Source organism: Dreissena polymorpha, chromosome 16, assembly GCF_020536995.1.
Source record: "Dreissena polymorpha isolate Duluth1 chromosome 16, UMN_Dpol_1.0, whole genome shotgun sequence".
Lineage (NCBI taxonomy): Eukaryota > Metazoa > Mollusca > Bivalvia > Myida > Dreissenidae > Dreissena > Dreissena polymorpha.
Window position 1 is genome coordinate 19120601 of NC_068370.1, and position 25466 is coordinate 19146066.

The 25466-nt window shown below is 33.4% G+C and overlaps 1 protein-coding gene and 1 long non-coding RNA gene across 2 annotated transcripts; one reads left to right on the forward strand and one right to left on the reverse strand.

Annotated features, from left to right (window-relative positions):
* Positions 1 to 9073: 9073 nt before the first annotated feature.
* LOC127862928 (uncharacterized) lies at positions 9074 to 13748 on the forward strand. Its single transcript, XR_008040859.1, has 3 exons — positions 9074 to 9512; positions 10003 to 10188; positions 10895 to 13748. It is a non-coding gene; the product is annotated as an uncharacterized LOC127862928 (long non-coding RNA).
* A 2959-nt stretch (positions 13749 to 16707) lies between these two features.
* On the reverse strand, positions 16708 to 24961 carry LOC127862916 (uncharacterized). The gene is made up of 4 exons (XM_052402189.1): positions 24832 to 24961; positions 23902 to 23920; positions 19159 to 21661; positions 16708 to 17106 (listed from the first exon to the last, which is right to left on the reverse strand). Exon 3 carries the CDS (start codon positions 21034 to 21036, stop codon positions 19300 to 19302), a length of 1737 nt encoding a protein of 578 aa, XP_052258149.1. The 5' UTR covers positions 21037 to 21661; positions 23902 to 23920; positions 24832 to 24961; the 3' UTR covers positions 16708 to 17106; positions 19159 to 19299.
* Positions 24962 to 25466: the final 505 nt, after the last annotated feature.

Here is a 25466-nt window from a genome sequence, read left to right on the forward strand (position 1 = left end):
AAGTTTTTATTCGAACCTAGGTTTTCACCAGAACCCAAGTTATCATAAAATGTGCATCAAACGGCGATAGCTTAGGTTCTTATTTGAAAACCAAGGTTCTTGGTAAGAACCTAGGTTCTCAGAATGAGAAACTAGATTCTCGTGAAAAACCTAGTTTGTTGGGATAATGCGTCGAACCGATTGTCATAATCCGTGGTTTTCATTTGGGAACCATAGTTCTCATGAAAACCTAGGTTCCAAGAATTACCCTGTGAAAACCATAGTTCTCATGACGAGAACTTAAGTTCTCATCTTTAATTATAAATCCGTGGTTTTCATTTGGGAACCATAGTTCTCATGAGAACCTAGGTTCCCAGAATTACGCGTCGGACTTGCTAGTTGGGAATATGACAAGCGATTCGACGCATAATCCCAAGAAACTAGGTTTTTAATCTCATTTGATACCTTAGTTTACGCTCGAGAACCCATGTTTTCGGCGACACAACGCACATAGACACGGTTCGACGCATAATCCCAAGAAACTAGGTTTTTCATGAGAACCTAGGTTCTCATTCTGAGAACCAAAGTTCTCGTTTGATATCCAAGGTTTTGACAAAAACCTAGGTCTTCGACAGCTTTTCGCGTCGTTCTATCGGATATCCTAAGTTTTCATGAGAACACAAGATTTCATTTGCGATCATAAGTTCTGGCAAGAAACTAGGTTCTCGTGAAAAACCTAGTTTCTTGGGATTATGCGTAGAACCGCTTGCCATAGCGTTGTTTATATTAAAACGATTCACACATCTATGTTTTCTCCCGTAATTAAGTTTATTACAGACATAGAAATTTAATACTGCGGAAAACTACAACCGCTGAGTGCATAACATGGTATACAACTGAAATCAACGGGGCGGCTTATGTTGCCCAATAAATAGCGCATTTTACTGATTATGAATGGATATTTGGCAACGCATGATTGGTGTTTGTTGATCCAGAAATTATCGAAATATTATAATCTGTATGTGCGAGTCTTGTTGATTTTAATGGTAATTTCTTACTAACACGACTATTCAGCGCGGAAAGCGTCTATTCAAATAGTGAAAGTCAGGAAATGGAAGTCCTGTTGTGCTGGCGATTATATTCCTTTGATGGAGATCTTAATCGATCTTTCCGAAAAGAAGTTGACGCGTAACGTGTTAAAAAGATTTATTGGTGGTTAATTAGATACACGTAGGCGGATTTTCTTTCAAATATCTGTCTTTGAAATGAAAGGGAATGGAAGATAAGCTCGGTTCGTGAATGAAGTGTCGACAGATACTCAAGTGTAAGGCGCGAACTATTTACTTTTATTTTCAGCAACTCTTTGAGTATTTGAACAAAGTTATCTTTAATCAGTGTGCAAATTAGATTAAAGATTTAATTCGACAGAGGAACGACATATGACTAACTCGAGTATTGCTCAATTGGCAGCGTTTTACTAAATGTTGAAAGAAATCACTGCAGTATGTTTTATTTTTCATATGCGTGTGTGATCTAATTAACCCTGCTTGTTAAAAATCAAGACCACAACGAGTTTAGAAAGAAAAAAACGCTAAGATATCACCAGGGACTTTACGAAAACGCTGCATAAAATATTCCGATATTTTTATGCATGTGCTACATTTATATTTATTTTAGAATGGAAATCGATTGTCTGACAACAGTAAATGTCAGTGAGAAAAAACGAAATACGGATAGTTATATAATCGAAATAATTAATGTCATTGTTAACATTATTTTATAACAAATACAGGAAATACGGATCTTTAAAGTTGAAGGTTTATCCATGATCGCCTGGAATTGCATGCGCCAAGATAATTAATGTTACCAGCGAATGATCTCGTGAAATACTCTCTTTCGAAAGTAGAAATGCAAGGATGTTTAATTGTAGAATCTGGAAACAAAACTAAGTGCAGACAAATTATGACTTCGAATGCATTATTCGTCAATTTTAAGGTAAATATTTAATATTTAAGTTACAGACAATATATCATGAGTGACGCTCGAAATATGATATCTCGCATGTCTACCTCAACATCCGGAAGTGCGATCCCATTCGCGCCCACATGCGGCAGCTCCTTGGAACTCATCCGCGACTTGTACCAAAAGCTCGAGCCCCAGATAACCAAGTCTTATCGACCCCACGTGACCTATGTGCCGCCAGCGGAATCACCGCGTGAGAAAAAGAAGAGCGCCGACAAAGAATCGCATGCGAAAGGAGGAAAGTTAAAAGTAGCTAGAATTGCGCTGGGAGCCATAGCGGAACTGACGAAGCGAAAGGACACCAAAAAGAGGCTCCTGGAGGCTTCAAAACGGGAGGCGGTATCAAATGCGCAAGATCTTGAAAAGGTGACAAAGGACGTCAACCGAAGTTTGCCAAATCTACCCGGAACAAATTCTTAATAAAATGCGATATTGTTATTTAGCCCATTAGCTCGGTATACGTAATCAAACGAATTGCCACGTAGTAAGTGCAGTATTATGTTTCAATTTACAAGGTATAAATTGTAGAAGTATTTTGCATTAATACAATATTTACTACAACCACTCATCAACCGCGCAGGCTGGTCAGGATCTATCCTGTCCGCCATAAAGTCACACACGGCGCTTTGACCTTATTGATGGACAAAAGGACAATAGTAGATCTTTACAATACTGTGCGCATGCGCATGCTGTTCTGGAGCTACATGGGTAGCATGTGACATAAGATACATTTTCAAATGACGCGACTCATATAATAAAACCCTTCTTTTTCTCACAGATGTATGTACAGTACTGACTCTAAAATATATGTACATTAACAGGGGTTTTATTGCTGTTGTATTACTTCAACCTTCATCATTTGCAAGCTTAACATGTGGTGGAAGAGAATTTTCGCAATTGTGGTTTTACGGATATAATTATAATCATAATAATAATAGAAGCTTTATTTACAGAAGGTTACACATAAAGACAATGACACGTTATACATATTATGCAGATGAATCAATACTTTTTTACAATGTGGCCTTCTTAAAATAACATACACATATAGGTCTATAACAAGTAAAACATTCAAACAATATTTCTTACACCCATACATAACATACATTTTGCCTTTTAGACAGACACATATGACATATCACTGATTAGAAAATAACATGACATATCATTGATAAGAAAAAATGTTGTTTATATTGCCTTTTAAAAGCACAGATAGAGCATGTCATTCTTATTGCAATTGGTATACTGTTCCAAATATCCATGCTATGGTATAAAAAAGCTCGTTTCTTATAACCTGTATTCGCTTTGGTATTCATGTTAAATTGTGAATGTATAGTTCGTACAAATTGTATGCATTAAGATCTGTTGTCTTATTTTGTTCGTATGTTCATAGATATTATCATCCGTATTGACATTGATATTTACATGTTCTAGAAAATTATATTTAGCCTGGTATTTATACAAATAGGTGCAACTAAATGTTTCTTACATATGTTAAATGTACACGTATACATTTCACCATTTAAAAAATAATTATACGTTTATAGGATTACTTTGGTTGTAATTTGTGCACATTGTGACAATCCATATTGCTACATACGGATAATTTGATTTCATTAAAATATTATGTTAATTGCAATATGTCAAATGTTATAACGATGACAAGCTTCACATGTATTTAAACAAACAGCGGTGTCGTCTTATACACACTTTTTGCTTCCTTTGCAATGTCCGAAAAATAAACTTTAATGATAAACGTTAATGTTTTATGGAGGGTAAGTTGGTTCCTTTTTCCTAGTTCCTTTTTCCTTATTGGAATACGGAATAATGAACTGTTCCTTATTCCTTATTCACGCGTAACACATCTGTTACAGGGTTTTAAAGAAAAATAATGCAAACATTTCTGGAGTAAATGAAAACGAAATAACTCGAATACATTTACTTTATGTATTCCGTTACCTATTCATGTTTCTTCTTCGCGCTTGCATAGGATTTCTTGTTAAAACCGAACCGATATTTTCTAATTCGAATACTAACTTCACATCACCAAAACCTAAAGCATACACTATTATTTTACATGTATATGATATAAAAGTGCAATCTCTTACATTTAAAGATGTTTGTTTTTTTATTTATAATCCAGTTCCTTATTCGGCTTGAATAAGGATAAAGGAACCAGTTCCTTATTCCTTATTCAAGCCGAATAAGGAACTGGCATTTTCTTACTTAAACATCAATGAAATTGATCCAAATTTAACCACATATAAACGAACATATTATTTATATATTGGTTGCATATGTAAAATACTAATTGCAATACATTTCTACTATGTTTTAAGTAATGATAATCCAGTTCCTTATTCAGTTTGAATAAGGAATAAGGAACGGGTTCCTTATTCCTTATTCAAATCGAGTATGGAACTGGAATGTTCTTTCTATAAATGATAAATCAAAATTAACCAACGAGACGAATAACTCAACGAAAATTATTGTAAATGCATGTCGGGTGAAAAAAAAATTAATTGCAGTACATTTCTACTTTGTTTTATTTAATGATAACACAGTTCCCTATTCGGTTTGATTAAGGAATAAGGAACCAGTTCCTTATTCCTTTTTCAATCCGGATAAGGAACTAGGTTATCATTAAATGAAATTTAGTAGAGATGTACTGCATTTTATGTTTTTGATACCTAGCCGATATTAAAGGGGCCTTTTCACAGATTTTGGCATGTTTTGAAGTTTGTCATTAAATGCTTTATATTGATAAATATAAACATTAAATTTTAAAAGCTCCAGTAAAAAATCAAAAATAAAATTTAAAAAAGGAAAAAAAGTACTCCGCAGCAGGGTTTGAACCAGTGAACGCCGGAATCCTGAAGTAAAAACGAATTAGCCAACTGAGCTATCCTGCCAAGACTGAATGGATTATGTATTTTATACGTTATATAAGCAATCTTCGTAGTTTCACAAATTTAAACGACAGCAACAGAACTCTCCAAATTATTCAATCGTTTTGCGTTGCAACGCTTTATAATTTTTAGTTTTTTTTTAATCGTCAAAAGATGCATAAAATGGCTATATTAGACCATGGAAAATGTTCAGTAATACTGTTTCCTCACAAATATCATAACTAAACCGAAAATTTGCGAATCTGAAACAACTATTTTCAATTTTGTCAATTTACCAAACCGTGAAACGATCCCTTTATCAATGATTTTCATTGATTTATTGGTCTCTTTTTGGTTCATTTTTATTTGGACGCGATAAATCATAAATTGACATAAATAATTTTAATAACTTAAAGTTGAATTCATTACATACCACTAAATTGTTTTGTCGAATTCTCAAATTGGCATAAATAAATTTGTTATCCGAAACACGCTTCTGAATTTTATTGTCAACGCCACATAAACAAATTGTAACTTCAAATAAGCAGTGCGTCGTGTATTTTTGCGTTTTCTTTGTCTCAGTAAAAAGCGCGCGAAAACTATGAAGACGTGAACAACGTCACGTGAAATGTGTTGGTGTATTTATTGAACAGCAAGTCAGGCGACATACGTGTGTTCAGTTGGAAAACCCCGTCTCGATTGGACATTATTTCATCACATCTTTTAATTGTCACATATGCCAAAAATTAATTTGCTACTTAAGAAAAAAAGACGAATGTTTATGTTTATGAAATTCTTGAGTTTACTATTTAAAATGGAATGTACGGGATAATCTGGCATTGAACAGCGACGAGAAAAGAAGTAAGTATGCAGTAATTGATAAGAGTTGCGCTGATACGGATGCATTGTGGAATCGATCCAGTTGGGATTATGCGAGTCTATGCGTGAGAAAAAGTGTTCAGCAATGAAATAAATGTCGTTATCCATGACTTTATAGGTTTTTTCTTAAAGAGTCATAACGGACCAAAATAACGTCATAAGTAACGTACAGAGGGGGCTCATCGTTCTACGTTATGTAATTTGTCATGTCGGCAAAAATGTTGCTCAATAATTTAAAGAAAAATAATTAAAATATTAGATACACATAACACAACATGTACATCATTCTAGACCTGTTATTATCTAGCAAGGAAACCAACATTCTAAAGATGGTTGCCATTGCAGGAACCAATTGCGAAAGAAAGAGACATATTGTTGTTATTTTGTCTAAGTTATCTCTATAGCATAACTATTAGGATAAACAGTACACCAACAATTCGACCCGTGCTTTAAGACACACTCTTTATAAATTTGAATGGCTTTTGTTCATTTCAAACGTGCGATACAAAAAGCTGTAACATAATTTTGAAAACTGAGTCGCGTCTAAGATAATGCAATAGCGTACAAATTCAGTGCCTTCAGCGCTTTGATAATATTTTGTTTCGTATGAAAATGCCAGTTCCTTATTCGATTTGAATAAGGAATAAGGAACCAGTTCCTTATTCCCTTTTCAATTCGAATAAGGAACTAGGTTATCATTAAATGAAACTTAGTAGAAATGTGCTGCAATTGATGCTTTTGATACCCAACCTACATTTTCAATGATTTTCATTGATTTTTTGGTCTCTTTGGTTCATTTTAATATTTTGTTAAAGGGGCCGTCCAACAGATAAAGCGTCGTATGGACGCGATTCGATATTTTGGGAAACTAAGAGGATTGCTTATATAGCTAAACAATACATTCGCTCTGAATATGAGCGTGGATGGTCGAGTGGTCTAGGTGTGAGGCTCTTCACATTATAAAAAGAAATGTGACAGAATACGTCCATATAACATAATCATGCTTAAATAATCCACACACAATCTAAAATATAACATATCCGAAATGATTGTCTGAAATACAGGCTTCCGTATTCAGAGGCTATAATTTCGATACTTAAATTCGGATCATTCTAGAATAGCACAGCTTTATATTCGTTATTATTAGCGATGTTTAGTGTAAGATTTGTTATTTATATCGCTGGTACAGTTCTTGAAGTCTTATCTGACCCTGAACGTTGGTCATGACTTTATGAAAGCTGAAAACTAAACATGTTTTAGATATCTTGTTCCGTTGTCATGCGGAAACTGTTACGAAGGGATATGATTAAGAATTCAAAATGATTTCAACACGTCTCCATAAAAGAGAGACTGCAACGAAAGCAGCGGTCAAAGTGCCTCTAGAAGACTGAAAAGTTTCATCGAAATGGCTCAATTTTATTTTATAATTGAAACGAAAAAGCGCGCACCATAGCTGTAAAAGTGTGTTTCCGTCTTATATATTTTTAGTGCCAATATGCGTTTTTTCCCCTAATGCAGGCCAACGGTACATTCGGCGACTTTCAACCTCGGCAAACGACGAATGCAAATGTTCCGGACAGCATCGTCAACAGTGCGACGTCACTGATGTCACATTAAAGTGAGATTTAACCGGAAGCAGCGGCCTCTATAAGACTGTAAATTTTCATCGAAATGCCTCTGTATTTCGTTGTTGCTGTTGTTGTTGTTGCGTTTTTTCAATTAAAAATGAAACTTACATAGCTGCATTTGGGTAGTTTTATTTAAATAGATTTTCTATTTCCGACAGCGCGTTTTCTCTGTAGGATTCCTACTTTACATCCGGCGACCTTCAACAATGGCGCACGATTAAAAGTCCCGGGAACCGACAAAACTACACTGTTCTCGGTAGTTATAAGTAATATTTTTTTAGATATTGCAGCTGGTTGCGCTTTCCTTATTCAGCCGCGAAAACGAAACTATGTTATCATTACAAAAGAATACTAAAAAGAAATGTACGGTAATAAATACATATTTTTTTATTCCTAACCTACATTTACAGTGATTTTCCTTGATTTATTCGCCTCGATCTTTACTCATATTAATTTTTTTGTTAAGTAAGAAAATGCCAGTTCCTTATTCGATTTGAATAAGGAATAAGGAACCAGTTTCTTATTCCTTTTTCAAATCGAATAAGGAACTTTGTTATAATTAAATACAACAAACTAGAAATGCACTGCAATTAATATTTTTTAATATGTTATACCCTTCTTATATTAACAATAATTTTCGTTGATTTATTCGTCTCGTGTCGCTCAAAATTCACGTTGGTTGTCGTTCAATATCCATGTCGTATCGTGCATCGCTGTGGTTGTCCCTAGGGGTGACAGTCGACATTCAATATGGAAACCAATCGTAACACTTCGTCCATCTCCGGATTCTCCGTAAAGAGTAGACTCGTACCTAACTACCAGCCATCTTGGCTTTGATACACCCAACGCGTGATCCGCCTGCGTTATAAGGCGATATACTACGCATAAAAATAGTGATGCAATACATAGAGGGTAAACGCATTATTACCATTCCAAATCATTTTCTTATTATTTTTTTATGCAAAAACAAGCAATTGAATTATATATATTTACATAATAAATGATAAGTTGACTTTTACGACAAACGGTATATTGCATGGTATTGTTTACATTTCAGAGTTAAAATGGATTTCAAGTCTGATCTAGAATATGCGACGAGCAAGCTGAAGATAGAGTTTAGTTTTAGCGACTACCAATTGAAAGCCTTAAAGAGTCTATATGATTTGAAAGATACGATCGCAGTTCTTCTAACTGGCTCAGGAGAAAGCATTATTTTTCAGGTAGTAAGATGTTTTCGCGATCTTTACCACGATTGTTATCCTCCAATTACCGTAAGTCGACCGGTTAAGGAAACAAGTAAAAGAATTTCTGAATTTATGCAACAAAATGCAGCAATATACAATTTACTTTAGAGATTTATTTAATTCCCGTTAAATCAATGTCAAAAATGATTATTTACAGCATGTTTAACTACGCAAAGCCGATAGTTTCATACACACTACAAGAACATTAACTCCGCGCGTTGTTTACCTTAAGTCGATACGTCACATCCGGGAAAGGGACAGCACTCTAGTGGTAATGGATTAGGCCAACTAAACTTAAAACTTCGCTTCTCTGAACAATTTTAATACAAACTAAAACAGTAAATATATATTAAATATGTTTTCAATATTTTATAAATACAATTGAACAATTTTCTTTCATTTTTCTTAAAGGGGCTTGTTCACACTTTGATAAATTGACAAAATTGAAAAAAATTGTTTCGGATTTGCAAATTTTCATTGTAGTTATGATATTTACTTTAAAAAAAAAATACCAAATTGTTTCCATGCTCTAAAATTTCCATTAAATGCAACTTTTGACGATTTGAAAACCTGAAAATTATAAAGCGTCTCAGACGCGAAATCAGTTATTTTTAGTCAGAAATTGTGAATGGGATCCCAACTAGTATACCAGAATGCAGCCTGCGCATGCGCGCTGCGCTTATCCGCTTTTGGTTTACAAACAATGCATCTCATTTCTGTGATCGAAAATATAAAAAAAAGAGAAACAAAAGCCGGAGCCAGCGACATCGCTCGAATTTAATCAATCTTGGCGACAAGACTGAGTGTTTGCAGAACCATAGGAGTATCGTTGGAAGAGACGAAGACAGGGTAATGGCTTAAACACACGAATTGTAAGTCATATTTTAGAAGCTACGTTTAGTTTTTGGCAAGTGTTGCCTGTTTACAAAGGAATTTTAGCAAAAGTTTGGATAGGTATTTAGTTTTATTGTATGGATATTTTACTCTGCAACGAAACCAGATACGCACTGATAACATAATTTGTTCATTGCGCGTTTTAAAATAAGCCTTTATGCCCCTATGCCAAGATGTTCGTATCAATTTAATGAATTCGTTATAACTTATAAGGAACACTCCAACACGAGTCAAATGAAGCATGAAATTAATGATAAATGATGAATTATGAATGATTTATTTATTCGGTATGTATTATATTATAAAATATACTGGTATGCAAATGTATATGTTATATTATGTAATCAATTATCATGATATGATTATATGATTATACAGTTTATTCCCTGATTTTAACATCAATTTTGTTTTTTTCTTTAAATTGATATGTGATCAATTTTATAATCTAATACAAACCTTCTTTTTAAGGTATTTAGGAAGACGTGCCGGCCAAACTATTGCAAGTTTGACTGTTCAGCATAATGTTAGAACAAAAAACTCTTCACCTATGCACGGTCATCAGCCCCCGCCAGGTCCTGGCCTGTCATTTGTGTCACAAGGAAGTACCACACCTGGTCATGTGTCAGGAATTGGAGAGATAACAGCTTACTTAGAGTATGCAAACAACCCTGTCTTAGCATATTTTAATTGATAAAATAATATATTTATATTCAATAAGATTCTATGTGCTTCCTAAAGTTCATTGGTAATATAATTGCTTTATCATTTTTTTACCAGAAACTTTTTATGTTATGAAAACCAGAGGATATCCGATAGCTGGTTTGTTTTCTGAACCGTTCAGATAACTTGCATGGTGATTGGTCATGAAATTATTTCAATGCCATTCTCCTCCAATCTCTAGTTGTACAGTAATTGTCAGTTAGTGACTCAAGTATGATAACTTCATCATATAATAAGCTCATACTGGTGAATCAAGAAGCCAAGAAAAGTATTGGTAGGTTCATAAGTTTATACTGGTGAATCAAGTAGCCCAGAAAAGTATTGAAAGGTTCATAAGTTAATACTGGTGAATCAAGTAGCCCAGAAAAGTATTGGTAGGTTCATAAGTTAATACTGGTGAATCAAGTAGCCCAGAAAAGTATTGGTAGGTTCATAAGTTAATACTGGTGAATCAAATAGCCCAGAAAAGTATTGGTAGGTTCGTAAGTTAATTCTGGTGAATCAAGTAGCCCAAAAAAGTATTGGTATGTTACCTGATTGGCATGATATGAATAAAATAATGTTTAAAATAGCAAACAAATTTCATGATAAGTTTTAGTGTACATTTCAAAATTACAAATATGCTTATATGTTATTTCAGAGTAAATTGAAGGCAGCCGACAATTGGACGGTGGTGCCAATCAATGAAAAGAAGGGATACACGTACATGCACTGAGTACACAGAGATCATCAAGGAAAAAACCCTTCGATCAAAGTTCCTTTTTGATTCAGCTTATCCAAAGCTAATTGCCTCTACAATTGCCCCTTATATATCCACCTGCGGCTAATGAGGAGCTGCAATATCCAATAGGTCAAGGGCAAGCAACCCGGAAACAATATGAAGATTTACTCATACAAATTGGTACATGGTGTATGTAACTATGTTGTTTTAACTAACTTCAACATACCATTATTATGAATTAAACAAGATGTGTTTGTGAGACACTATGTCCCCCTATATGATGTTTGACATTGTAGGATGACCTTGACCTTGTGAAGGATGACCTTGACCTTTCACCTCTCAAAATGTGCAGCTCCATGAGATACACATGCATGCCAAATATCAAGTTGCTATCTTCAATATTGCAAAAGTATTCATAAAATAAGCGATTTGGGCCACATATATTTTACCTCTGACCTTGAAGGATGACCTTGACCTTTCACCACTCAAAATGTGCAGCTCCATGAGATGCACATGCATGCCAAATATCAAGTTGCTATCTTCAATATTGCAAAAGTATTTATAAAATGAGCGATTTTGGCCACATATAATTGACCTCTGACCTTGAAGGATGACCTTGACCTTTCACCACTCAAAATGTGCAGCTCCATGAGATACACATGCATGCCAAATATCAAGTTGCTATCTTCAATATTGCAAAAGTATTCATAAAATGAGCGATTTTGGCCACATATATTTGACCTCTGACCTTGAAGGATGACCTTGACCTTTCACCACTCAAAATGTGCAGCTTCATGAGATACACATGCATGCCAAATATGAAGTTGCTATCTTCAATATAGCAAAAGTTATTGCAAAATGTTAAAGTTGGCGCAAACAGACCAACAGACCAACAGACAGACAGACAGGGCAAAAACAATATGTCCCCCACTACTATAGTGGGGGACATAAAAATTGACAAAGCTGAAATCAATGATAACTGATTATGGGTAGGAACATGTGTGAATTTGGCAGCATGGTTTTATAGGATGTATACCATTGAGTATAAAAGTGCATGTGTGACCCTTGCTGTTTTTTCAGTCAGAAGATGGCTTTAGTATTGAAATGATGCTTGAATTTATTTGTGTAATATGAAGGCGTGACCAAATGTGTGACATTATGGTCGACTGTCCTGTCATCATCATGGTGATAAAATGTGATTTTAATAAGTGAACTGCTTATAAACATAGGGCAGAAATATCATTGATAAAATACTGATGAACATAGCATACAAGTGCCCTGAAATGCCATGAGAATATGTATTTGAGTTTTAAGTGTGTACGGTATTGTGAATTTTGTTAATTGTTTTGTTATAAAAATATAGGATCCAAAGTATTCAATCATAGATTACTCTGAAAAAGAAGAATAAGTAAAAAACTTGTCTGGCAAATAACTACATAAACAATGGGCCAAGTTCCAGATTTTTTTGTCACAAGTCAAGACCATTAACAAAAATTGTTGACTCTTATAGGTGTTATGTATCATGATTTGTGTTAAGTTTTTTATGGGAGACCCATGATCAAACATGGTGAATTGTTTTGTTATTACAATAGAGGATCCAAAGTATTTGATCATAGGTCACTCTGAAACAGAAGAATTTGTGAAAACCTTGTCTGGCAAATAGCTAAATAAACACTGGGCTCAGCATTTTCCTGATTTTTTGTCACAAGTAAAGACTATGAAAAGGAATTATTGACTCTTTTAGGTATAAGCTACCATACTTAATGTTGAGTGCGTGCTGCACACCACATTTGTTTATGTTCCATTAACAGTGACATCAAAGCACAATGCTATATATAGATTATGTATTGTTTTCCATTGTTTATCAGTCTATAAACAACCATTTATTGTAATAGCCTTACATAAACTGTCATAAAGATGATAAAGTGTTGTTTATCCATAAATAAAAAATTAGTGGAATTCAGAAATAATTTGATCTGTCAAATGTTGAAAGTTGGAAACATTTATTCAAAATGTTATCAATTATAGTTTTGTTTCATGAATATAGAGTATTATGCTTTGTGTTCATTATGTTATGGATTTTGTTGTTTTGTTTTAAAATGTTTTAATAAATAACATGAAGAAATAAGAAGCCAGTTTGTTCAATTTTGATTTATTATTACATGTATATTACACAGCAAAACATTACTGCAAGAATGTTTAGTGAACACCTTATTATAATACATGTTGAGTTCAACACTGAACAAAAGAATATGCATCAATTAAAAACGACTCATAATACATTATTATATGAAACTGCATCATGATTCAAAAATTAAAGAGCATATAGACAGCTAAAACCTAAATAGGTGAGCCTTGCCCTGGGAAAATGGGGCTTAATGCATGTGCGTAAATTGTCGTACGAGATTAACATGTGCTGATCATACCAATCAGGCAGACAATTGCTGCTTTATTGTATTTTTTGTTGAAAGGGAGAGAGAAAATCCAGATAAGGCGGAAAGTGTTGCCCCTGATTAGCCTGTGCAGTCTGCACAGCCTAATCTTGGACAACCTTAAGTACATGCATTAAACCCCCTTTTTCAAGAGCGAGGCTCAAATATTTATTAAATGATTGATTAAGTCTTCCACATAACATCTTTTAAGAAACTTTCAGTAAAACATGTTTATTTGATGACAGGCACGGCAAAATCAGTAGTAAATTCATAGTATTAATTTGTGTTATATTATAATACTTACATATTGTTGCTGGTTATAAATGTGGAAAAAGTTTGAATATGCATTGCTAAAATACATGTTAATTTTCTAAGAACTGCCCCTTTTATTTAAGGAATACTGTATGTATGCCCCTGTAATATTTCTGACAAAAGAACAAGATAAATAAATAATGATTAATAGAACAGTAAACTTGGTTTTCATTTTGTATACAAAGGATAATTATGTTCTTATTATTTACACTTTATTGAAAGAAATAAGATTACATCATTTAATAAAGAATGCATTACTGAAGCTTCAAATTTAAAACAACCGTTTATCCACTTAAATGTTGCAAGCATTCTTAAACAACAAGACTAAAAAAGCTGTTAACAATAATTTTATTAACTACTTCCTTTAAAAAAAAAGGCAGGTACAGTTTTGTTGTCGCCCCGTTGAAGGTGTTCATGTATCCAAAGGATGTACTGTGATCAATCTGTGTCCTCCACATCTTCAGTGCCAACACGTTGTTCCGAAACGTTTCCTGGATAAGGAGGGTAAGAAGGATCAGTCACCACTTAACCCTTTTTCTGAAAAATATGAACACATAAAAAACTCAAAACCCCTTGCAAAATCTATATATTAGCTGTTATTGTCCAACTTTTAAGATGCAGGAACATAATGGCCACTGTTTCGACAGTAAATGAGTTAAGTTTTCTACACTTAATTTTAAGCTGAGACAATTACATGAGTAGTTTTACGTGTTCTATATTCATATTACAAGCAACAATATTTGATAAAGATAAAATGCATTACTAATTCGGTTAAACAGGCCCACAGACAAATAAAATATTTGATATAGATAAAATGCATTAATAATTCCGTTAAACAGTCCACAGAAAAATAACATATTTGAAATAGATAAAGTGCATTATAAATTCTGTTAAACAGGCCCACAGAAAAATAAACATGAAAAATGGGTCATATTCAACAACAGTAAACATACTGGTCTCTGGCTTGTACAGTATTGTTAGGCCATGCCACAACAAAGCTCGTCTTCATCATGTTCTACCAAATGGACAATTCTTGCAAACACATCATAATGGTTAGCTTGAGGATGGTCCCAGCTGGGCCAGGACAGGCTGTCAGTGATAACTGTTGAGTGTCTGGCAGCAATTTCCTTCAACAGCTCCTATGCTTCCGTATAAGTAAGGTGGTCTATGATATCCTTGAAAAGACATTTCTGCATTTAACAATAAATGTTTTGAACATAAAGCTAAGAATTTTGACACAAGATGTAGCTACATGTACATATAGAATTTTTTATTTTTCATGACACCATTTTTTAACATTCCTGTCAGATCTTTTTGTAAAATTTCAATATTCACCTAGTGTAGTGTAGGATCATTTTTTAAATTCTTTGCTCATGTAGCAACACAGTTTTACATACAAAGACTTTGTTTTATATATCAACAATTAGTGCGTTGAACTAAGTTTTTTTTGTGTTTCCATACAAGAATATTGTGAAATGACATAAAAAAAAATTAATGAAATCTCAACTTGCCTGAATATCTGAAAACATTATCTACAAATTATTTCAATATTCTCAAATGAAATCAACAGAAAAAAAATGCAGCTAAATAAGTATACCTTTTCTGTTTCTTGTACCAAAGTGACAAAATCCAGTGATCCCTTCTTTATAAACTTCTTGGTTTAATTATGGTTGTATCCTATTGAAAAAGTAAATACACAATTTAAACCACTTTTTAAAACTATTTATGGTCTCTATTAAAAAAGTGAGTTGTAAATATGTGGTATTATTATCTAATAAGTTTTCTTCAACATTCAGGAAATCAAATCTTGAGGATATTCAAAACAATTGAAAAAAGAGGAATATCCAGAATATTCTTGGCTTTTACAAATATAATGATACATGCATTTCAGATGACCTGTATTTGATTTATTCAAAATACAATGTACTGTTGAAATACACATTTATCAAAATATATACTTGCTTTGCTAAATTAACAAAGAATATAAAGATAAAATACTTTAAATAAAGAAACAATAAGATGCAAGAAAATAAATTGGGGCGAGTTGTCTCTTGGTTGGAGCGAGTGACCATATCTTTGATGCGAGTTTGTTTTGGGGCAAGTTGGTATTGGGGCGAGTTGTCTGGCGCCAGATACATGCATTTGATGCCATGAATTACTTAACTGTGTTACTATTTTCAAAAATATTTTGGTTATTCAGTTTATTTATAAAATAGCTGTGCAGAAGAAACTGATATAAATACATTAACCCTTTGCATGCTGGGAAATTTGTCATCTGCTACATGTCATCCGCTGAATTTCTAAAATTAGCCATTTCTTCGAATTTTTTTCAAAGAATACTATCAGAATAGCAAACAGTTTGGATCCTGATGAGACGCCACGTTCTGTGGCGTCTCATCTGGAACCAAACTGTTTGCAAAGGCCTTCAAAATTTGGTTCCAGCGCTTAAAGGGTTAACTATGAGTTTTGGGTTTAAATTAATAAACTACCAGTACCATTCAAATGCATTTTAGTTAATAATAAATGTCATTGTCATATAACACACAATAATAAATATGTCAATAAATGCACAGCATCTTGAATTGCCTGCCAACAAATAATGTTGTCACTGTCAGTTATGAGGAAAGAAAAAGATACTGTACTGTTTAAATGATCTCAGTACTCCAAGGCTAATGATAAATTTAATTTATTTGCGCGAATACTAAAGTTAATTCTGTATTCAACTTGGCTTTTAATTTTAGTCTCTGTCTGTAACTCAAGTGTAAACGAGAGAATCAGTATTTACCATAGGGACCCGACACAGTGTTTGGATTGCCTAAAAAAAAAAAAAAAAAAAAAAAAAAAAAAAAATAAATATATATAATATATAGACAAGGGGTTGAACATGTCAAATAGTCAGACTGTCACACAGTCAACAAAAGTGCAAATTACAAAGTCAATTATCGTTTAAAATGTATAAACCTATATATACAATTGTAGCTAAATATCATCTGCAAAGGTTGGCAATAAAAAAATTGGCATCATTTCAACCGTTAAACAATTACAAACTTGAACATCGAACCAAATCGACAGTTTTCGCTAGGTCGGACAAATACCCGCACTCAGATCTAGTTCATAACCCTCCGTGTAAATGCGCACTTACAAACAATACTATCACAATTTATCGCTTTACATTGATGAAACAGTGTTCAATAAACAATCTGACCCTAAAAACTCATTCCAAGCATTTATATTTTGTTTTCAACAACTGTTTTAACACTAGTTTATTTACTTTAAAACGAAAGTCTCCATCGATTTCCGCTGCTAGAATCACGTGACCAATTTTGCAACGAGTAATTTCATTGGTTGGTACCTGGCTCCCGGCGCTGTAGTGGATTATTCAGGAAGCTGTAACAATAAAACGGTATAAGTAGCGAACAACAACAACAAGTGACGAATGTAAACAAAACAACGTTTTCTGTCCAAAAAAACCTAAAAAGTTAAAATGATTTTAAATAAAAACCAAATGACTGCATTTGATATTGCAAGCGGGGGTCACAGCCTTTTGTTATTAGGATCGGCCGGAACTGGTAAAAGCCATGTTATTAAAGAAATATGTAAGGAACTTAGTAAAAAGGGTAAAAAAGTGCAACTGACATGCAGCACTGGAATAGCTTGTGCTGTGTACCCCACCCACTTGAATCCATTAACAGTGCACAAATTCACTGGAATAGATGATGGAAGACATGACCCCACGGAAATTGCATCAGTGTTAAAGAACAATGCTAAATATGATAAAATTGTAAGTGCAATAATGGAAACTGATGTATTAATTGTTGATGAGTGCTCGATGATCAGTAAACGTACATTTGAGTCCATAAAAAATGTTTGTGGCATTAAAAATCCGGATAACATATTTGGAGGCATCCAGGTGATATTCAGTGGTGACTTTTTTCAGTTGCCACCGGTACCTAACAAAAGGTACGGTGATGATGGCACTTATTGTTTTTTAAGTGATCACTTTGAATCGGTATTTCCTCATGTAGTAACATTAAGAGAAAATGTACGTCAAAGTGATGAACTTTTTGTTAAAGTAATTTCCGATATTTATCAGGGTGAATTTTCAGAGTGTGTTAACACTTATATGAACAGTGCCAGTAAACCTTTACCAGAAGGTTGCAATAGTGTTAAATTATTTTCAACCAATTTACTTGTTGACATGTACAATAGGAATCGTTTAATAAATTCAGCCGGAGACATGTATGAATTCAAAGCTACAGATTCTGGGATTTCCGCAGAGTTAAAAGATTCGACTGCTCCTAAGACATTATGGTTGAAGGTTGAATGTCCAGTTATTTTACTGCGTAATTTAAATGATTATCTTGTGAATGGTTTAACGGGGACTTTGAGATCTGCTTCTAAGACACAGCTGGAAGTATACTTCCCAACTCTACAAAAGAGCCATATCTTACATAAAGAGTCATTTTCAGGTAAACATAACTTGTCATATTTTGCTATATAATATTTATGAAGTAATTAGGCCACATGTTTGTAATAATTGATGTTACAGTTTTCTATAATACTTAACCCAGTCAAATGAAGCATTACAGAAAAATAAATAATTCATTTTAGTCTGATTTGGTTCCCTGGTTTTAAATTTATTAAAAATATAATAATTTACCAATAACATATACTTAATAAATAAATTTTGTAAGTGAAATAAATTAGTAGGTTTCATACATTTTAACAGAATTAATCTTTATTTTACAGTGTTTGATCCAAAAACAAACACACACATTGCCAGCAGACTTCAGTTTCCGGTAAAGCCTGCGTATGCCCTTACAATCCATAAAGCACAAGGAATGACACTACCTTGGTAAATATAGTAAATACAGTAAATACAGTTCAATGTTATCTGTTAACATCATGTAACATTAAAACCTTGGCAACAGCTGTATTTAAATAAAAATAAAAATAATAATTATATAAAATTGTTATGGCCTAGTTTTAAATTGAGTTATTTATATAAGGAGTAAAACTACATGCAACTACATGTATTACAATTGTAAGCAAGTTAATAAGTTATTAATATATAATCAACAGTTGAATAATTGTATTTAGAACAGAATATTAAGTTATGCATCATTTTATTTTAATGTTTCAGGGTTGAAGTAGACTGTTATGATATATTCAAGCCAGGCCAGTTTGGAGTTGCAATTTCTAGAGTTAAGTCTTCTGATGGATTACGTGTCATAAATTTTCACCCTCGGCACATCTTTAGCCCACCTGTCGCTATACAGAACATATTGAATATGAAAAGCCTGGAAACAGTTGAAGATTTCAGCTGCTGTAGAATGAAAAGGTATCTATACATTAAAGCATTATTGGTACATGTATTACCACCAATTGATTTTTCTCTAATTTAATTTAAAGCTTAACAATGAAATAAATAATACTCACTATATGGAACTGCCAATAACGTGTGATAACACTTTTGTCGTCAACTTCATGTGATGATGGTGGTGACTTGAAACTTCACACTATGTTGGTCATGTCATTTAACCACAATCTGTACCATTTTTGCTAAGCTATATAATTCAGTTACAATTTCTTGACCTTAATTTCACTGCAAGTAGAACTGGAAGAAGAAGTAGGTCTTTTTCGTAATGGCTCCTTTATATCCAATCGGTATGGTTCATATTTCACTTTGGTATTAGCAGCATTAGACTTTTTTGACACAACATTCTGTCCAACCAGAATACTGTTAACAGCTCTCTGGTATTGTAAGGCACTAGGATTGGTATTTGCTCCGTGGTATGTTGACCTTTGCTGGTTAAAAATGTTTTCAATAACGTCGGAGTTGACTAGTCCTGGAGTAACATACATTACAGATGACTTGGTGAGAACTGTTTTACAAAGTGCTGTAAAACCCAAAATACATGATTGAATATCTTCAGAACACTGTTGGGATAACAGCCTTTTCTTTCTGTCTTTTCCTGGAATTTCAGGACAATTCAAAATGAAATTATCCCAGGCAGAAAACCATGTTGCCACATCATGTAGAGTAGAAATTCTGTTGTCATCTAAAGATTTTACAGGTCTCATGTCTCGAAAAATTTCTATAAGTTTGGATGTATTTTCCAGCAATTCTATGACTCCATTTAATACCTCACCCTTTTCACCCAGATTGTTTTTATATAATTTCATTGAATGCAGCATTTCAGAATTTAGCACATCTTCTGCTAGATGATTTCTCATTTTTAATTGTGAGTCAAGATGAAAATGTTCTCTTGATAACTTCTTGTGAGTTTGTAGAGCATTTTGTTGGTCCCAGTTGAAAAAGTCAGTGAACATTTGCCACTGAATAGTGAAAAAACTAGTTAATGTCAAAATTCTTGTACTTTTGGGATGAATTCCACTTTTTAAAATGTTATTTCTTATTTTTTTTACAACATGTGAAAAATCCATTACAAATATGATGTCATTTGATGAACATGGGCTTCTTGCTATATAATTGTGTGGCTTATCTCCTAAACACATATGCATGAATGATCGGTTAGCTTGAGCACCATCCATACATGTGTATAGAGCTGTAAATCCTGCACACCTTAATAAATATACAGCTTTCCAGAACATACCACATAGCTCGGATGCCTGTACACCATTGGTAATGAAATAGGCAAACGGGAATCGAAAACCATTAGTTCCCAGGAAAAGAAGTTGGAGAGCATATTTTCCTACCTTTTTTTCATTTGACCCTTGCTTCAGGGCATAGCAGGAGTCTCCCTCATTTCCATAATCCGTGAACCCGGAGATTTCTACAATGTCACCATGTTTATCAATTTGTATGTCTGTCTGTATTGACATTTCATCAAATATTATCCCCCCATATCTCTCCCCCTCTGGTATGTTCTGTCTATTTGCCTCAGTATACATCCACTGGAAAACATCATCATCAAATCCTGGTTGTTGTTTTATTAAATTTTTGTACAATATTAGCAACGATTTAGAAGGCAGGACTAATAACTTGCTTGAATATAACAGATCATAGCAATTTGGACTTTTATTGTACATTTGGAGACATACACCAACAAATTTTTTGGACCATCTTCGTCCTTTTGGGTCTCTTCCAACATTTTTTGCCTGTTCAACCAGTAATTCAATCATATTTTCATCTGCCTGTGGAAAGAGCGATCTAACTTGATTAATCAATGGTTCAGCAACAGGAATGTTTTGTACAGGCTCATTTTCCTTATTATCAGATTTTGAAATTGTCATTTTTTGACATATTCTACATGATACAACACGACTATGTAAGGGAACCACTTTTGCACACATTAATGACTTTAGTGATCTTACTTCTTCTTCACCAGGGCTTTTCCATAAGTCTATTGTGTGGTATCTACTGACAATTATTGATTTTGTCACCTTAAGGCCACTACAAAGTTTGATATTTTCTACCGCATTAAAAACTTGTGTCACACCTTTAACACTTAAGTGAAATGTTCCTTCAATATAAATGTTGGACAGGTCGACAATTTTTGCTGCAATTTTAAATTGCCATGTGTTGTTACTTTGAAATATTATTGTCCTTGATACATTGTTGCCATTGCTGGTGTATCCACTTTCTGATTCACAAATGATCTCTTCAAATGAAATCTTCTTTATTAAATAATTTTCTGGCACTGATTTACTTATATCTGACCAGATTATATCAGAAACAGGGGATATTGAATCAATAGGATTAAGGCAGACACCTTTGTAAAATGTTTTGAACGATGTTCCAACCTTTCTCCTCACACTTTTTACACCAGGAATCAATTTTTTTACATGTTCTATGAAAATGATAGAGCCAGGTATTGGATACTCTTTTCTTGATTCCACACACTCAAATTTAAAAGTCTCATAGAGGTTCTGTATCTCCACTTCTCCCTCACTTTTTGGAGACAGTCTGGACAAAATCCTATAAAAACCAAAAAAAAAACTAAAGCAAATGTTAATTTTATGTATAAGCAAAATACAGTTAACCCTTTGCATGATGGGAAATTTGTCGTCTGCTAAAATGTTGTCTGCTAAATTTCTAAAATTAGCATTTTCTTCAAATGTTTTCAAAGAATACTATCAGAATAGCAAACATTTTGGATCCTGATGAGACGCCACGTTCTGTGGCGTCTCATCTGGATCCAAACTGTTTACAAAGGCCTTCAAAATCCGGTTCCAGCACTCAAAGGGTTAAACCTGTGCTAGTGGTATTTTTTAATATGGAATGTTAAGGATAAAGTTGTAAAATGTGTACTTCCAATTTAGATCATTGTAGAATTTAGCTTTGTTTAAAATAAAATATATTTTCTTTAAGTATTTATTTTTATATATTCTTTAAACATATGTGTCGCGTTCTGAGAAAACTGGGCATAATGCATGTGCGTAAAGTGTCGTCCCAGATTAGCCTCTGCAGTTCGCACAAGGTAATCAAGGACGACACTTTCTGCCTAAATTGGATTTTTGCTAAGAAGAGACTTCATTTAAAAGAAAATTGTCATTTTGTGCGTAAAGTGTCGTCCCTGATTAGCCTATGCAAAATGGACAGGCTTATCTGGGACAAAACTTTACGCAAAAGCATTATGCCCATTTTCTCAAAACACCACACACATATACATGAAAGTACATGTATACTTCATGTCATTACTTATAACTTTTGGATACTTGAAAATAAAGCATGAATGACTGATATATAGCCGACAACTGAGGGTTTTATAATTATAAGAATGCAATATATTCACCCTCAGTTATTAATTTATGATATTTTGTGGTTAATGCCTTCGAAAAGTAACATCATGTTTAATGTAAGTAATGCAATCATTAATTTTGTAACCTTCTAATATATGGTTGTAATACAAAATTTTCATTTACTGTAACATGTCAGGTTTATAGATGTTATCATTAAATGTATTAATGTCTAAACAATTTATATCATTAAATGTATGACAACTTAACATACTTCCTTTGTAAATGGCTAGTTCTTTTAGAAGGAAAAATACAGATATTTATATTCGAACATGATGTTACCTTTTGAAACATGTATTGATGTTCTGGTAAATTGTTATTCTTAGTAAATTTGGTATGTTGTATTCATCAGTTAAAAGTTTCAGTCTATTGTTTTCATTTAGTGAAAGCATACATCTTTATTACAACCTATAACTTTTTAACCTTTAATAAAACGCAATTTGGACATCTTATTAAGATCAGTTTTCATCAAAAAACATTATGAAAAATTTGAAATTTCTCAAAATGTATTGCTCCTATGAAAATTTACACATTTTAATGTAGATAATTACCAGATCATCAATGATTTTATTTTAGTCATTGAGTCATTAGTGTTTAAATAATAATATTTTGTTTTACATACATTTCAGTTATAAACATGAGCATATGTCAGTGGCAGCTACAGATACAAGTTTTCAAGCATACACTACAAGCACTACAGATAGCTATGAAATGGATCTTGATGATGATTTTAATGACATTCTGGCATCTATGGACAGTGACGAACAAGAGGTACTACAGTTTGAAATCAATGATAACTATGACATGATGAAAATGATTGAAGATATTTCTTTCAAAAACCCATTTGGTACATTACAACCAAAGTGCAATTTAATTATATCACAACTTGACCCAGCAGACCCCAGACTGCTTACTTTTATAAAGAGAATATTTTTAAAAATGTCAAATGTGTCAAAAGAACTAGGTATAGATGATCCTAAACCTATTGCTGAGAGTGTCCTTAATAAATTTTATAAAACTCTGTATGAGTACACTGTTGGTTTACAATATACCATGGACTGCCTCACTTTGTTCAACATCGGAACTGAAAATGTATTTGAAGAGGAACACAAAATTGTTTGCTATAAGATGTTTGAATATATAAGAGAATTTGTGTTGCAACAAAGGGTTCAGTTACTTAAAGAAAGTACTATGAATATTTATAAAAGAACGGTTACAGATGCTTCGAGGTCCAGAATTCGCTATGTGGCAGGATACTGTGTGGCAAAGCTCAGAAAAAAGTATGTGCAGGTTTTGAAATCTAATATGTTCTCTTGTAGTAAAGCATCACAAACAACATTCAAGGAAGCTAGACAAACACTACTTATTCTAAACTCATTCAAGGAAGAAGAACATTATTTACAACAAATGACATCTCACCCCGACTCCCTTATTGACACTGAAAGGAAACAAAATATAAGGCATGGACTAACTAATGTAACAGATGGCATGTTTAATTTTTTCTTAAATATAACTGAGTTGTGTTTGCAAAAACTTGTGAATGAAAATTTAACAAAATATGGAAAAACAATGTATAATAATTGTTTGGAGCAGCTTCTTTGTGACATGAATTTATATCAGCAGTTTTCACATATGGTTATTAATAAATTGAAAGGAGAAACCACTGAAGAATTTTCTTTCACTCTGGAACATGTGATTATATCAGAAATTGTGGATTCTTTAGTTCTTACCTCTGCACAGATTTGCACCATATATAATGAACTTGTTCAAAAATACTTTCTGGTTTTATTTGCTCAGTTTTGCAGAGATGTTAAAGGTGTTTTTAATATCACAAAAACAATGGCTCATAGGAAGCAAATAAAAGTTTCTAAATGTTCTAAAAAATCAAAAACACTTAAGAAACAAACTACAAAATCATTGGAACCAATGGATGTCACTGCACAATCACCCATGCTGCCTGTCCAACCAGATTCAGAGCCTGAACCCCAACCGGGACCATCATATTTGGAAAGTGATCTTTGTAAAAAGTGCCAACAGGCAGATGGAGAACTGTGGATACAGTGTGATTCGTGTAATTCTTGGTTACACAGAAAATGTGCAGGTTTGCAGAATGCAATGAAATGGAAAAAATATTCAAAGGCTGGAGCTAAATGGAACTGCACAGAATGTGAATAATTTACATTATTTTTATGGCTTTTTGAGTCATCTAAAATCATTTTTATAAAAGAGAACAATCCATATAATAGAATAACAATGTTGAAAATAAAGTAAACATTGAGTTAATTTCGTGTGTAATGAAAGTGCTCAGTACTGTTATTGTCATAAATTGATGGACAGACTCTTTCTTACCAATTGACAAGCATTTTCCTTTCAATAAGGAATAATTTCTGTGAAGAACTGGATAAACAAATATCTCCGACGAAAAATAACTATTGTTAATAAATTTGTGCCACACCCCCTTCACGTGCTCTTGAACCCGGCTTGCACTGAATTACACGTGCTCTTGAACCCGGCTTGCACTCAATTACAATGACAGAGCCAGGCCCAGAATCATCCAATCAATGAATGGCTTACAACCGGAGTCGGTTAGTAACCACGTGACTTGGACAACAACAACGACGCTTTGACGAATGGAGACCGCAGTATACTTTCACTGATGCAGGTAAATAAATGAAAAATACTTACTCATCTGATTGTATTGGAATGAGGTTTTAGGGTCAGATTGTTTATTGAACACTTTTTCATCAATGTAAAGCGATAAATTGTGATAGTATTGTTTGTAAGTGCGCATTTACAAGGAGGGTTATGAACTAGATCTGAGTGCGGGTATTTGTCCGACCTTGCGAAAACTGTCGATTTGGTTCGATGTTCAAGTTTGTAATTGTTTAACGGTTGAAATGATGCCAATTTTGTTATTGCCAACCTTTGCAGATGATATTTAGCTACAATTGTATATATAGGTTTATACATTTTAAACGATAATT

Bases quoted from the DNA above. Each gene is read 5' to 3' on its own strand.
- LOC127862916 (XM_052402189.1), bottom strand. From the start codon at position 21,036: ATGTGTGCAAAAGTGGTTCCCTTACATAGTCGTGTTGTATCATGTAGA.